Source organism: Idiotropiscis lumnitzeri, chromosome 1, assembly GCF_059441095.1.
Source record: "Idiotropiscis lumnitzeri isolate Australia: NSW breed Sydney's pygmy pipehorse chromosome 1, RoL_Ilum_1.0, whole genome shotgun sequence".
Taxonomy (NCBI): Eukaryota; Metazoa; Chordata; class Actinopteri; order Syngnathiformes; family Syngnathidae; genus Idiotropiscis; species Idiotropiscis lumnitzeri.
The window spans coordinates 13,683,871-13,699,170 of record NC_142391.1 but is presented as its reverse complement, the minus strand read 5'-3'; the positions used below and the strand labels follow the sequence as shown (position 1 = coordinate 13,699,170).

Here is a 15,300-nt window from a genome sequence, read left to right as displayed (position 1 = left end):
GGAGAGAAGATGGCATACCTTTTTATTTACAGTGTGTTTAGATTCCTTTCTGACAAAGAATGTTTGTCCAATGACCAGAAGACGAACGAGACACTTTGTCTCTCGTTCCAGAGCACTTTAAAACTCAACTCACCTCAACTTAATTAATATACTACTTTAAAACAAGCATCACTCCAGACAAAGTGCTGTAAAAAATGTTATACAACAGCAGTGACAGTTAAATGATAAATTAATAACATAAAAGTCCTAAAAAACACAAACGATGTTGAATCAAAATATGTAAAAGGCTTATTTTTGCACAAAAACGGAAGTGCACACGCCAATGATTGTCATTGCGGCTTAGTTTGAACTTTAATTTAATACCATACACTTCAGTTGTAGACATAGAGGATGACAGGAGTGACACTCTAATAGGTCTGGCCTTGTCAATGTGTCGACACATCCCGCTGAGATTAACAGCAATTGTTTGCAGATGTTGGAGACTCATGACGACATCCGTCCTCATCTTTACTCACATATTCAGAGGTTTAAGACCTCGACAACAAGTAATCTTCTGCACAACAAGAAGAATTGAACCATTTTGCATTGCTCTGTCCCAGAGCTCCGCCGAGGCTCTGTTGATCGGGAAACGTAGTGAGTGGTTTCACTCACGGATTATTCATGCCTATCTCTAGTGGTTGATCAAAGCTGTGGTGGGAGCTGCTCAGGTCTTAAGATAAGTCAATTGTTGATCCTCCACTTAGATCTCCTTTGAAAATGCTTTTCAGCAGTCTAGTCTTGAGTAAGAACGGTGCTCCTTTTTTTAATTTCTTAATTCTTCTTTTTTTTTTTTGCTTTTATGCTTCTTGCGCCATTTTTGCCCTTCCCTCTTACTTGGCATATGCTGCAGTATACTTCAGCACAACAGAGTTATTATGCAGGAATATTTGGGTGGGAGGCGAGAAGGAAAGAGGAAGTGATTTTAGTAGACCAGACTAGCCATGGGCTGATTACCAGTTTGACGGTTTGACCGCCAATACTGTGTCACTGCTAATGATCTCTTCTTTAACTTTGTAAGGGTATTTCTAAGCAGGTCACAATATGATTGGCTGCTTGCAGAGTGGAGTCAACGAGCCGCTTCTTTGAAGTTAATGAGAGACCAGTCGTTTTTTGTTTTTTTTCCCCGCCTTCTCTGTGAACATTTTGCAGGGAGTCGGAGGGAGAGGAGGAAGCAACAGCACTAACTCCAGCATACTTACGGATGCCTATTTGCTATGTGCATTGTTCTTGCAATTTAAAAAAAAACAAAAAAACAAGAAACACCTTGCTGCCAGCGGGTACAAGTTAGCCTCAAGGACGAAATGTGGAGTCCACAGATGTGTACTAAAAATAGCTCCCCAGTGATGGGACACTGACTTTACTGCGAATCAAAACAGAAGAAGGTTAACATTTATTTATTTGAACTTAACATGGAATGTGTTTCTTTGTAACAAATATTCTGCATTTTGTTTATAAATAAAATAGGTTGTGTTCAATGGAAAAGATGTTGAGGACATTGTAGAGTTGCAATTTTAATACCGTAAAACTGCAATATTTAATGCTCAAGGTTATCCTAATGTCAGAATCTAATATCGGCCCTAGCTTAGGCCAGACATGGCACAACTCGGGAGGATGGCTTGGCAAAGGACGCAGTTGGCTCATTCAAGCCGGTATGTAATAGCTCACCGCTGAACTCCCTTTTTTGCACCATCAACCCTGTAGTTTGTCACGGAGCATAAACAGCGGTCATCTCCCACTTGCCCGCTCCTCTGTTTCTCCCACTGCATTGCCTTGGATGCCTCAGTGTGGATAGTGGCGCGAGTCGACGGAGTAACAGGGCGCACAAGCCTCTTTTCAGCCTGGGACTGAGTCATGGAAAGTAGGAGGGTGCCAGATGTTCACGCATGTGAATAAACTAGAAGGGCATCATTCAGCTGTCAAAGCTTGCTTTAATCCGAAAAGAACAATACAAGGTTGTATTTTCAGTTGAGTCAAGTGGATATGCTGGCTAAACGTGAATCCCTCCACATTTTCTCTTAGGCTTAATGGTTAAGTTTTCATTAATGCTAACTTGTCAACGGTAATGTAGGTGAGTGGATTTCAAACCGACACAGTGAGCTACATCTTGGAGCCATCAGCACCAATTTATCATCTCCGTCCCCACTTGGCAATAGACTTTACCTGAACCATTTCACTTTACAATTGTACCTTTGTTCACTCACTTCACTTTATTGAGCTGAATGTCGAAAATGCATTGACAGAGACTCTTTCTCTTTTGTAGCATAAAATAAGTTTGACCCCTTTGAACTGTACGAATACCTCAGCAAATTGAGCTCTCCTTTTACAGTGGCAACTGAGTACCACTCTGTCCCACACTTGATATGTTTTGGATACTTTGTGAGGAAAAATCCTCTCCTGGCCAGAGAAGATGTGAAATTGAATATGTACAGTATTTCTTTAGAATTTAAATGCAGGCTAAAATGGTATGTAAACAAACTTCCCGGTCCCTTTCTGCTATTTTCATGCCATCATTTTTTATCTCATTCTGTTTTCATAGAGTCGGGCCAAGTTTGGGTTGAACTGTCAGGGGAATGAAAAAAATGCAAAGTTTTGCTAGTGTGCCATGTCAATCATGACCTCTGTGTTAGAATGCAGTAGTCTTTGGTCTAATAGAACAACTGAACCTGCTACTGCACGAAATAAAAAAATCTTTGTATAAATTTGAAGAGATAGTCTCACACATAAAAACAGTGGTTGACGGGTGGGGCGCGGGGGGGCATTAGATGTTTTGTGTGATTTATTTATTTATTTTTTTTGTCTGCAAACTACAAAGGTACCGTCAATGTCTTTAAAGACATTGCAAAAAGTTGTAGTTTGAATATTTTGTCCACAAAATGCAAACAGGAAAAGATTTCTAAAGGAAAGTGTTTTTTTTGGGTGTTTTTTTTTTTCGGTTTATTTTTTACATTATCCAGTTGACTTATGACGTGCCTTTTTTTTGTGTATTCCTCTCATCTGTTTAGAATATCCTCGGTTACCCTCGCCCCTTTCTGCTGGAGAACATGAACAAACAAACACTGATTCAGAAGGAGACTGCTACAACCAATTATGTGCCGAGCCATTGCACGGAGAAGGCCAACGTCCAGTAAGTCTAGTGTCCACCTTGTCTTCTGGATCCTCCCGTGACAGTCACAGCCTTTTTGGGAGCACTGTGACCCTTCCTTCCTCCTGCACACCACCCATACCAAGCGAGGAGGACATCGACTTGGAGCTGAGCCCGGCCGAAAGCGCTGTAGAGCAGAAGGACCCGAGTCCCGGTCTCGCAGGGTCCAGCAGACTATGGAAGCCGCACCTAATCGGCAACCAGTGGAATAACAACGCCTCCTCCAACAGGCAGAGTGCACAGATCCTTCACTTACCGGCGTCGCCTGTTATCACTGAAACAATGGCGCCCAACCCAAAACTGACCCACGTGGACCGAGTTGTCATGGAGATCATCGAAACCGAGCGCATGTACGTCAAAGATCTGCGGAGCATTGTGGAGGTGAGTCAATGTTGTTTTTATTGTGCAACCAATCCTCCTCGGCATCAAAAAAATGTTTGATCTGGAAGAATGCAAAGCTGACTTCATGTCAACAGCCAGTGAAAGCAAATACCGTCCGTGCAAATAAAAACTACAGTGGGTATTCATAGTCAGTACCTGGAATAAAGTTTGGAACAAATTTTGAACAACTCGAAAGTAGGTCTGACATTTGTCAACTGTATTTAATGCTTGGATGATTTGTAGCCTAAACTGATCACGGCTGTGAGACACTTCACGGCCTGGTCAAGGTGTTGTACAAATATCAGTGTGTTTATTTATATTGGAGTGAGTGTGCTCATATTTGCTGTTTAAATGTGGACACAATGCTGGTCTTTCATGACCCGCGACAACACAGAGATGTGAAAAATGATTTTACTACTCAACAACTCATTCATCTCTTACCACCTTTTGTGGTGTGGAAACAACTAGCCGAAAGGGAAACCTCTTTGGGCCTCAGTCATGCATGTTGCATAGAAACAGGAGCGCTTACTGTCGCTGTCAGACAATCTCCTGCTACTAATGGTAATGTGTTTAACATGTGAGGCATTTCTGAAATGGGCTGGCTGTAAACCAACAAGCACCTTTCCTCACCTTGTCTCGCGCCACACTGGCGTCAGAGTCTTAACTCCTGACAAACACACTTGAAATCATGACCTCCTAGTATTTCGGTTGACATGCCTGGTCTGGCTGCAGCTCTGTAGTCAGTCATACAAGGCCCTTCCAGCCAACACAAACACCAGTCCCAGGATACGAAAGAGAAGCGGGGTTTTCCACAGGCTACGGAGAACCTATCCTTGTGCAGATGTATCCGCGACTGCTATCATTTTTGTAGTTACAGCTTTAATCGCATTGATCCCGTAAGTTATTGTATTATCATACTGTAGCTCAAATGAAGCAAACAGAGTGAGAAACTTAGTCCGAGACTTCATCAAAGCACCCTTTTTGATGTAACACAAAAACCAGCGACAGCTGTTCAAACTGTGTCCATCCGGTCTTTTTAGATATTGTTTTATCACTCGCTCACATGCCTCTCATTCTCAACTGTCCATTCAGTGGGAGTGGAGAGAACAGCTGTTTGACCCAGATGGTCTCACACAGCCACATACATCCCCAACACCTGGCTTTACACGCCCAAAAGTCATCATGCCCGACATTATATGAACAAGAATGTGAGGATCGCTCACCGGCTCAGGTTGTTACAAAAAGCATTTTCTGTTGCAGCTTGTAGAACTGCAAGGACCGAGCCTCCCAATCTCCCACACTTTGCTAAAGGTCACATGTGCGTGGTGCTCTCATTGAGTAGGAATCTGCAATTCTGCATCCATAATGTTGCGCAGTTCTTTCAGTTGTGAGACGGGGACTGCACTAGATGTACTGACTGTCTTTTTCGACTGTCTTTGTAATACACCATCTGGTTGTCAGAGTAATTTGCTGGGGTACTCTTTTAGCTGGTCTCCACATGTGTATGTTTGTCTCTTGTCCACAGAACCTGCGACTTGTTTGTATGACACGTGAGTGAGGGATACCAGCGTGGATGTTTATGTCAATCATGGGAGCCTATAAATAAATGGAGCAAATCCTTTCGTTGGGTCATATTCCTCACAAGTACTTTATAATTTTGCATTTGATCTAAACCTAAGTAATTACACAAATTGTAATAAAAACAATTACTGATTAGATTGCAAATGGTCAAACCGTCCCTGCTCCCTCCAGTGGTATAAATGTGCAAGTGTAAGCATTATGCAACCCTCGTCAAATTTCAACATTATTTACATTAATTGTGTTGCGCCCCCATCTTCTCCTCCACTGTTTTCCAGGACTATTTGGCTCACATTATCGACACGAGCAACCTTCCCATACGACCAGAGCAAGTGTGTGCTCTGTTTGGAAACATTGAGGACATTTATGAATTCAACAGGTAATTTATGAATTCAGTAGGTAATTCCTAGCATTCGTCCTATTTCGCATGGTTTTGCTCAAAACTCAAGATATGGATCAATGAATATAAAACAAATGATCTGAAGTGATTAATTCCGAACATAATGTTATTTCCTCTTATTTACAGTACGTGTACTCTCGTATGTACTTTTTTTTAGTTTGACAACCAAGCGTGTGATTAATATGATTATATCCAATTTGGCTTTAATTAGGTGGTGATATTTCACCCAGGGAATCCAAGCGGTCACTAAAGACACTAAACACAATTTACGTCAGCAGGTGGCCATTGCTGACCCGACTGCTTGCCAAAACACACATTCACATTCCTTTCATAGTGAGGCACTACTCTGGTGAATCCTCTGCAAAGTTGAGGATTTCAAAATGGCGCAGAATGATTTTTGCTTGGTATATTCTTACCGTGTTTCCTATTCAAAAGGGAATTGTACTTGCATCACAGCCAGTCGATCGAACTGAAATTGACAGTTTACATAAAGCACTTAAGATGCTGGATGCTCTCTTGACGTCATAATGATTGGTCTAATAAATTTGTCCCAGGCTACAATTTTGTATATTGAAGAGAATGGTGTTGGGATGCTGCTTTTATGAGGTTTCAAAGCAAGTTCAACCTGACTTGAGGCTCAGCTCCACTGCAATAATGCTCCTGTAGTATTTTACAGTGTGCACTGCCCACTAGTGGCAAGAAAGGGCATAACGTGATATTTCTGTATTGGGAGTCTAAAATTACTACTATTGACAATAGGCCCTCATTTTCAACAATAGATTTATGTTTCAACCTTCATCATTGTATGGTCTGTTGCATCTTTTTTAGTGAGTTGTTGCAGTCATTGGACATGTGTGACAATGACCCCGTGGCCATCGCCCAATGCTTTGTAGATAAGGTGAGTGTTCTTATCGCCGTCACAATGTTTTTCAGGAAACAGACAGATACATGTGTCATGGGAGTGTTGCTCTTTGTTTCCCCAGAGTGAATATTTTGAAATCTACACCCAGTATTGCAACAACTACCCAAAGTAAGAGCTGGAAACATACTGGCTTAGGAAACCTGGACACATGATACCGTTTGCGTTCTGACAAATATCTTTTCACAATCCTCTAGTTCAGTCGCAGCACTAACTGACTGCATGAGGAGTAAAACCTTGGCAAAGTTCTTCAAGGATCGTCAGGCTGCTCTGAAGCGTTCGCTTCCTTTGGGTTCTTTCCTTCTCAAGCCAGTGCAGAGGATCCTAAAATATCACCTGCTGCTTCAGGTAAAGACTGTCTTCAGTGGTTGTTCCCCTCCTTCTCCACATTATCCTTCATCTTTGATTATCAATGAAAGGAAATCGCAAAACACTTCAGCCCCGACGAGGAGGGGTATGAGGTGGTCCAAGAGGCCATAGACACCATGACAGGTGTAGCGTGGTACATCAACGACATGAAGCGGAAACACGAACACGCTGTCAGAGTGCAGGTTTGCTACAATTACAGCACACTAACCCAGTAATGTTTGAGAAGAATGTTGACGCAGTGGTAAATAAGTTTGACAGCTTTTACAGGTAGTTGTTTTCGTATGCATGTGCAGGAGATCCAGTCCCTTTTGATCAACTGGAAGGGACCTGACCTGACCACTTATGGCGAGCTCGTGCTGGAGGGCACCTTTCATGTCCTACGGGCAAAGAACAGTCGTACACTTTTCCTGTTTGAAAAGATGCTGCTCATTACCAAAAGAAGGGGAGAGCACTTTGTGTACAAGACGCACATCTCAGTATGTGTTTTTTTTTAACTACTATTAACTAGATTTTTTTCAACCGGACCTTTCATGTTGCATAATTACACCACAGTATTTCTGTTACTGTGATTTTTAGTGTTCCACCTTGATGCTGCTAGACAGTGCAAAGGATCCGCTGCTTTTCAGTGTTATCCACTTCAAGCACCCCAAGCAGCCACATACAGTGCAGGTAAACATTTGCACGCCTTCAATTGTCTCTTGACAAATTGTGTGTGTTCAACCTCATTTGAGTTTGTAATGTTTCTAGGGTGTACAGTGAACACAAGTCTTAAAATTGATATTTCAGTCCATTTGGGAGCAGAAGAGATATTTGCGCCAGGACAGTGCCTGAAAACATACAACAAAAAAAAATGGCCAGGCAGAGTCCAGACCTAAATCCAATTTGGAAAAAAACTGTGACATCACCTAGGAAGGGAGATGTGCCCAGAAGATGCGCTCACAGTCTTAACAGATTTGGAGCACTTTTGTGGGCAAAGTGTGACAAATAAAAGTGTGACTCCTCTCCAAGATTGTTATAGTTGATGCACACTAGCAAAAATAACCAAAAAAATCACAAAACATTATCATGAATAAGATATATTTAAAAAAAAAAAAAAGCGAGAGTAACCGTAACTACATTTTATGCTTATAAAAGAAACAAAAACTAATTGTGTCCTTGTCCTTTCCAACCTGTCGCTCTCAAGTAGATACTCTATGCTTTTTCTTCTAATTCTCTTGTATTTTTTTCATGAATGTTTTGACACAATTTATCGCTGTCATTTTTGACTTCAGAAAAAAATGGTCCCAAAAATCACTTCCTTTATTGACTTTTTTTTATTTTTAAGAATGTTGACGGTAGTAAACAGCTGTTTAGGATGCTGCTAGTGGGCTGCATTGTGTTTTGTGTTGTCGGGCCAGCCTGCGTCATCCGTATCTTCAATAACATGGACAAGGGCTTGTTGTTGTTGTTGTTGTAGGCCAAATCTGTAGAAGAGAAGCGTCTCTGGGCCCATCACATCAAGAGGCTCATTCTCGAAAACCACAACGCCATTGTTCCGCCAAAGGTACTCAACAATGTCCATTCACCGTATAACTTCATCTCTTTCCAACCATTTTGTGATCAAACTAAAATTCTGCTCATATTTTAGGCTAAAGAAGCTATTGTGGACAATTCTAATTGTGAGTATCATTATAAAATTGTGATTATTCAAGAAGTGGGTTTGTTTTATAAGTTGCATGGTGTGTTTATTCATCTTGTAAGTAAATGTTAATCGTGAAGTACAATGAGTGTAGCGAGCATCCTCTCCCTACTTAGGTCTTGGGAAGTACCACTGTAGTCCAGAGAGGGTAAAGAGAGCAGATTCCTACCAATCGGACGACTTCCATCTTGCAGGATGGAGTGGGAGGAGGAGATCAGGTAAAAGATTGCAGACCCCATCTTGTCCATTTGCATATATTCATAAAAATAGTCATAAATGTTCGGTAATGGCATTAATTCCCCCCCCCCATCTCTGTTAGAACCTGCCAAACAAATCATAAAAAGTACAAAAGGTCAGTATATTTTTCACATCATATTTGGTAAATGTATTAAACGTAGCTTTATGTAGATGCACATTTTCTCTACTGGCCCAGAAAGCCATCGAACCAAGGTCATGGTTAGTATCATAGAAGCGCTTTTCAAATTGCTGTTGCACTTCGGCTTTGTTTGCACTCAAAGATGGCTGCTAACCAGATCAAAAGACACACTCCCACTCCCACTCCACTGGCCTCACCCATAATGAAGTTAATTAAATGGCATTGGTGCAAGGCTCTGTCCTTCACGCGCTCTTTTCAACAGGCAAATTCAGCTTTGCCCTCGAATCCGCTCACATAATTGTCCATTATGAAAGAGAACACCTTTGTATTCTTGTCCCGGGGTTAGAGTCTATTGCTCCCAGTTTACATCCATTTTGCAAAGCGATATAATGAAGATGCCATTTTCATGTCAAGCTTCCCAGCTCAGTGAGGGATTCAGTCATCACAACCTGGATAATTGCATCATGTTGAGATTGAGAGAAGGATGTTTTGTAATTGACATTTATCTAATCACAAGGCCTCCCATGAGTCTGGGCCAGACTAACCACTGGTCGGCTCACTCCTTGCTTGCATCCCGACTATAATTGCACAAGATGCATGTGATACTCGGCTTATTTGCGCATGAAATATTGAACTTGAGACAATCAGGACGTCGTCATTTGTTAATTACTGCTTCTCTCTGTTTTCTCTCCGCTCTCCTTACAGATGTTTTGAAGGTAAGTTTTGGAAATGTATACCGGTACATGTATTCTCAATCTATCTAGAAGAATGTGCTGTGGTAAGATATGGTTTGCACACTGTCATATGACAATTGACGAAATCAAACTCTAACTTGTCTTTGCCAAAACAAATTTTCACCATACAACCAAATCCAAGGCAGCTTCATGATTCCATCCCATTAAGAACATCGCAAATGTTTGCCATTGCAACCCACGTCTGTGATCTCACACACAGCACGCAGAGAGTGAAAGTGCCCTGCATCCGCCTCAGCCTGCCCTAAGTGTCAGGATGCAGACCTCCAGTCTAAGCCAAACCTTGGATGAGAGGCCCACTGTGGAGGCCGCCGTGAAGCAGCTGAGTTCCACTCCGGCAAAAGTGCGCTCCTCGCCTTGTGAGGGCGTTCTGGAGCTGCCGATGACAGAACAGGAAAAACAGGAGAATGAGGAGGAAGAGGAGGATTTACTGATGGGGGACGACCAGGTAGCCGACTTTGCCAGCTCGGTGTTGGCAGCCATCTCCTGCTGGCACTATAGAGCCCGGGCTTTGCTTTCTTCTCACTTCACAACGGTGAGGGTTTCCAGCCACCCACGGCTTTTCCGTTTCCTGCTATGTTGCGCTTGCTCACCGCACCTCTCGACCCCTTGTTTCACCCACGGTGGCCCCCGTCCCACTCTGTCTGTATGTACGCATCCCACTAACGGCTGAGTGTGAGCCATGCACAATGAATGAGTCAGGTTGTATTCATGTTCTTGTGGGCTGAAGCGCTCCCGTGCTGGTAGCTGTGAACCACAGAGATGCAACATGCGGGTCATGTGCTTTGTTTGCACAGGGCTATCTCTGCATGCGTTTATCTTGTGTGTTCCTCGTCTGTCTAGTGTCAATGTCAGCATGCTGTGTTTTATGATTAGTTTTAAATGAAATTTGGGTCTTTGTTTGCTTTACGGCCGTCGAATGAATGTGTCCTGCTTGACTTCAAAGGATAATGCAGCCATCGCATGAAACAAATGCTAGCTTTGATTGCTCTTTGCGAAACATTTTCCCTTCCGAGTTTTCATTATCACCTCCGTTGTTCTAGCACAATGGATTCTGAATATGTCATTTGGCAAGCTTCATATTTTTCAAAGGCTACTATTTTACTTAGATTTTTAAAAGTTTTTGAATGAAATGTATTTGGACTCTTTCAGGATGATGAAGTCAGTGATTCCGCTCAGCTGACCGACACGGCGAGAAAGGAGACTCGAGAAACTCCCAGCCATGAAGACGAACAGAGAGATGCTGGCTCGGTGAATAAGTGCTCGCTCATTGACTGCTACAACATACAGTCTAGTACATCGAGTTTAGTAGGAGTGCCACATTTTACTGAGGCCCATTTAAATCATGTGGTGCTATATTAGTACCTGCAGTCAGCTCTGAGATTAAATTTTGGGTCCAACTGCAGCTCTTAAGTGCAGCTCTTACTCTTCTGAGCAGAGTGCACTTCTGGCTTATTTTCCTGGGCTTATCTCCAAATTGCATGCAATGCTCTACAAAATAACAGGTAACACCGAGAAATAAATTCATCAGCACCGTGACCATATTTTTTTAAGTGGGATGTTTGGAGAGCAGGGTGCAAATGTACTTATTCATCATAGATCAAAGTTAGTCGGCCCTCTGAATGTAAAAGCAAAAGCATCCAAGTTGTAGATGCTTTAGATTCGACTGCTTAGTTGACTTTGAAATGGTCCATTGGGATAATGGCGAGTTCAAAGTACTTTCAGTCTTTCTCCGGCTTCCAAAATCTAATTGCGTCCCTTTTTGCAAACACATTTGTCATATTTCAGGTCCATTTGGATGAGCTGCACCTTTCAGACCGTTGCCCTCAAACAGAAAACCTCCATCAAAAGCCGGAGTCACCCGTCTGCACCTCGCCAGTACAAGAGGCCGACACTCCGGAGTCCATGGAGACTTCTCGAGAAACTGCTGAAGAAGAGGAAGGAGGAAGCGACTCGTCAGGACTTCAAGTGGAGGAAACGAGTGCGCCAATGAGTGGCGAACTTTCCGAGGAGGAGGAAGAGGAAGTCGTGGCCGGGAATGAAAGCATCCTACCGTGTTCCGTCTTGGACCAAGCGAGTGTAATCGCTGAACGCTTTATTACTGGTCTACCCAGGCGCAGCAGCCTGGTCTCTGAGGATCTGTGCTCCCTGACCTGCTCCTCACCTTTGACCCCAAACGAAGTCTTCATAAGCCCCTCCACCTGCTCGGACTCTGAAGAAACGTCCCAATTGTTGCTTTCTGAGCCACAGGTGACCCCTGAGACTGAACCTGCCGTCACTGAGGGGGAACGTCGGTCCACCCTCTCCAAACAGGATCTCCTCCTGATCCACAAGATCAGGAGCTACTATGAGCACGCCGAGCACCAAGATGCCAACTTCAGCATCAAGCGCAGGGAAAGTCTGTCCTACATTCCAGCAGGTCTGGTCAAGCACCTGAGCCGACAGCTGAACAATATTCCAGACCAGCGCGCGGTCCCAGTCCACAGGAAAGGCCTCTCCCGTTACAGGCCTACTTCTTGGTCTGTGTTTGACCTTCCGGGCTTAGAAAAGAGTCGAAACGTGACTGAACGACAGAGATCAGAGGAACCAAAGACGAGATCTCCAAGTGTCACAGATTCTTCGACCACAGATGAAGACTTCCGACCTTCATCAGAAATTATTAAAGTCTGGCAAGACATGGAGTTGGAGGAGGAAGTCCAACAGACTGGAGAAGAGAAAAAGATCCCCTTTGAGTGTTTTGGCTCCTCAGAACGTAAACTCAGAAAGAAAACGTCCCTGATTCTAGAAGAGAGTGAAACAAGTCTGTCGTCTGATGGGTCAAATGTTCCGGCGGAAGAGACGGACTCCCCTCAAGACTGCCGGCAGCTTCAAACCTCTGTGACTGAAGGGAAGAGCCTGATCCAGCTCCCCAGGATCATCAGCTTCAGAACCAGTGTTGACGAGGACCAGATCTTACAGGACATGGGCAAAATGAGGAATAAGGTGTTCCAACTGGCACGTCAGTACAGCCAGCGCATCAAAAACAACCGACCGATGGTCTGGCAGAGGAACCGGGAAGCCTCCAGTCAACAAGGATCCAAGAACATGCCTGTTGTCCTTGAGGAGAAGGTCAAGAAAAAAGGTAAATGCAAGGTGCCTTTGTGAAGCACTGACCTTTTTGAGGGATCCTTATTCTTTTTATTTCAAAATCATACTTTGCCGCCATCTTGGAAGTGAATTGATTTGGGGAGCTGGGAAATTTAACTTGGATTTTATTTATTTAAGTATTTGTGGCCAATCAAAATGGCAGGTTATCATAATCACATGATCTTTCATGACAATATTTTGTGGATACCAACCGAGATCCATCCCACTGCTGCCAGACCTTGTTTGTATACTGTGTTTTTAAAAAATAGTAATAATAAACTGTTTATTCTTTCATACGGTATGTACATGTGGCTCAAAAAAATGAAGCACGGAGAGTTTTTCTGCCAGTGTTTCTATTTGTTTTTACTTTGTCAGATAAGGCTTCCCAAACACATGAAGAAGATAAGAGCTTTTAGTCACATGTACTTGCCAGAAATTCCTGCACCTTCTTCAGTAAAGAAGCCTCCCTTACTATTTTACTTCTCTTCATCAATTTGAAAGGGGCATCCCGTCACTTTTGTGCCATACCTTCTCCACGTAACGGTTACCGTCTTCTCTGTCTTATTAATATTTATATAATGCTTTGGGAGTTATTTTGTGTCTGTCTCCTGACTGATGGCCTACTATTTTTATTTTTTTTGTATTAGATGGTAACGGTAAGTTAGCAGCCATTAAAACATTTTTTTAAAATTTGGTTTCTCCTTCTCTTCTATTGCAAGCGGGTCTGGCACATATCACTTACTGTACTGTGTGGTTAAAAAAAAATGTTCATGGCAGTTGAAATGGGATAAGTGTTATCAAAAAAACAAATATTGGCAGTAGACTTCATCCACGTGCTCTACTATGTTTGTATCTCATGTGTGCAGGTAAACCCGACCTGAGACTTCCCTTGACCGCTTGTGAACAGATGGTCATCCATGAGGTGAATACACCAAGTCCAATCCAGACTCCAAGTTCTGCAGCCAGCTCCCGCAGCACGCTGACCGACCCCCAAAGCCCTCAGTTGGAGAATTTCCACTGGCCTGATGTGCAAGAGTTGCGCTCCAAATACAACCCCAACAGACCTGACACCGACTCTTCAAACGGCTCACTGGATTGCTCTTCGGCCAATTGCAATTGTTGCTCTCACACGGATCCTCAAAAAGACCTGACGCATTGTACAGCGGAAAAACCCGAGACTTGGTGCAAGGAGAGGGCGGACCAAGACTTGCCTCGCCCACGGTCCAAGCTGCTGTGCAGATGGAGCTCGTTGGAGCACATGCTTGGATCCCTGCCACTCCATGAAGTGCAGAACCTGCAGGAACCAGTTCGGACCTGCTGCACTAGCAGTCCAGCGTCTCTGACCGCCGCCCAATGCAGTCTCTTCGCAGAAGGAGACGAGCAACTCGAGGACAGCTTCCGATCTCCCGGCAAATCAGCAGCCAAGACTTCGGAAAGTCATCTGGTGAAAAGTTTGCGGGAGAAGTTCCAGAGTTTAAGCACCAGCTCGTCAACATGTTAACTGCTAATGGGACAAATACAACTTGTCTTTGCAGTGCGGTCTGTATTGGACTCACTCAGTGATGATTTGTGAAGGGAACTTATTGGTTCGTGAAATGTGGGAAAACATTCTTTTTTTAAAAAAAAAAAAGTGATATTTGAACATTTGGGACTTTTCCTAACTCATCGGATGTAAACTTGTTAATTGTCCCCTTATTAGGATCATGACGATTGTGATGATAAGCTTCTGTTTCGTTCTCACTCACTGTTGGTGATGTAATACCATCACTATTAAAAGCATTATGAGTTGAATGTGGGAAGAAGATTACCTCAACTAAGCTGACGACGCACCAAAGAGTTTCCTTTGTTGGCTGTCAATGTAAAAATCTTGTGACAGCTGTCATATGACTAATTACAGCCGTTTTCATGCATCACTGGAGCTTTATTATTTTTCCTCAAATGTTTATTTTTATTGAGTAATATTTATGAAGCTGTATTTTGGGGCAAATGTAGGCATGTAAATAGATACTGTATATAAACTCCTTTTGAATGCTTTCTATTCCAGAAAGACTACTTGAAGTTTGCCATATTTGCAATAAAAACCCCAAATGACACATGGCCGCTAGTTGCTGATGTCATGGACTGATGCACATACAGTATTTGCATGAAGTATATAGTCCACATATGTCTTGGGGCGTCCTTATTTAAGAAGACTGCTTTCATAAATAAAACTAATATGCACTGACTGCTACATGCTTGGATCAGTATGGATGGATATTCATAATTCATAATGGAGTATCTTTTCCTATCTCAGCGGGCAACGTCACAGCAGGGAGGCAAGTCATGCAATATTGCTCGCTTTGTCAGTTCTCTCTAAAACAGCTACCGATGGCCTCTAAAATGCAAATGCGTATTCCTACTTTTGTCCTCTTCAACCTGTGAAGTTCTAAAAGTGTTCTGCACAATAGTTTGGATTTATTGACAGCAAATGTGCTTTGTGATCACCTCCACAAAAGCAAAAATATTGTGCCGTTCACTTCTACACTTATACAGGCTGAATG

At 42.9% G+C, this 15,300-nt stretch overlaps 1 protein-coding gene across 1 annotated transcript in view; it reads left to right on the top strand.

Moving 5' to 3' along the window:
* Window positions 1–14,857, top strand: part of LOC148343308 (pleckstrin homology domain-containing family G member 3) — a 28,038-nt gene extending 13,181 nt beyond the window's left edge. Inside the window, exons 3-19 of the mRNA XM_088318642.1 lie at window positions 3,042–3,562; window positions 5,419–5,519; window positions 6,369–6,438; window positions 6,524–6,570; window positions 6,657–6,807; window positions 6,879–7,010; window positions 7,122–7,304; window positions 7,405–7,497; window positions 8,285–8,371; window positions 8,456–8,486; window positions 8,623–8,724; window positions 8,826–8,858; window positions 9,588–9,598; window positions 9,837–10,169; window positions 10,787–10,885; window positions 11,423–12,755; window positions 13,627–14,857. Of these exons, the coding sequence (XP_088174768.1) occupies window positions 3,042–3,562; window positions 5,419–5,519; window positions 6,369–6,438; window positions 6,524–6,570; window positions 6,657–6,807; window positions 6,879–7,010; window positions 7,122–7,304; window positions 7,405–7,497; window positions 8,285–8,371; window positions 8,456–8,486; window positions 8,623–8,724; window positions 8,826–8,858; window positions 9,588–9,598; window positions 9,837–10,169; window positions 10,787–10,885; window positions 11,423–12,755; window positions 13,627–14,261 (3,962 nt within the window). The 3' untranslated portion in view covers window positions 14,262–14,857. The remainder of the gene's footprint in view (window positions 1–3,041; window positions 3,563–5,418; window positions 5,520–6,368; window positions 6,439–6,523; window positions 6,571–6,656; window positions 6,808–6,878; window positions 7,011–7,121; window positions 7,305–7,404; window positions 7,498–8,284; window positions 8,372–8,455; window positions 8,487–8,622; window positions 8,725–8,825; window positions 8,859–9,587; window positions 9,599–9,836; window positions 10,170–10,786; window positions 10,886–11,422; window positions 12,756–13,626) is intronic.
* The last annotated feature ends 443 nt before the right edge of the window (window positions 14,858–15,300 follow it).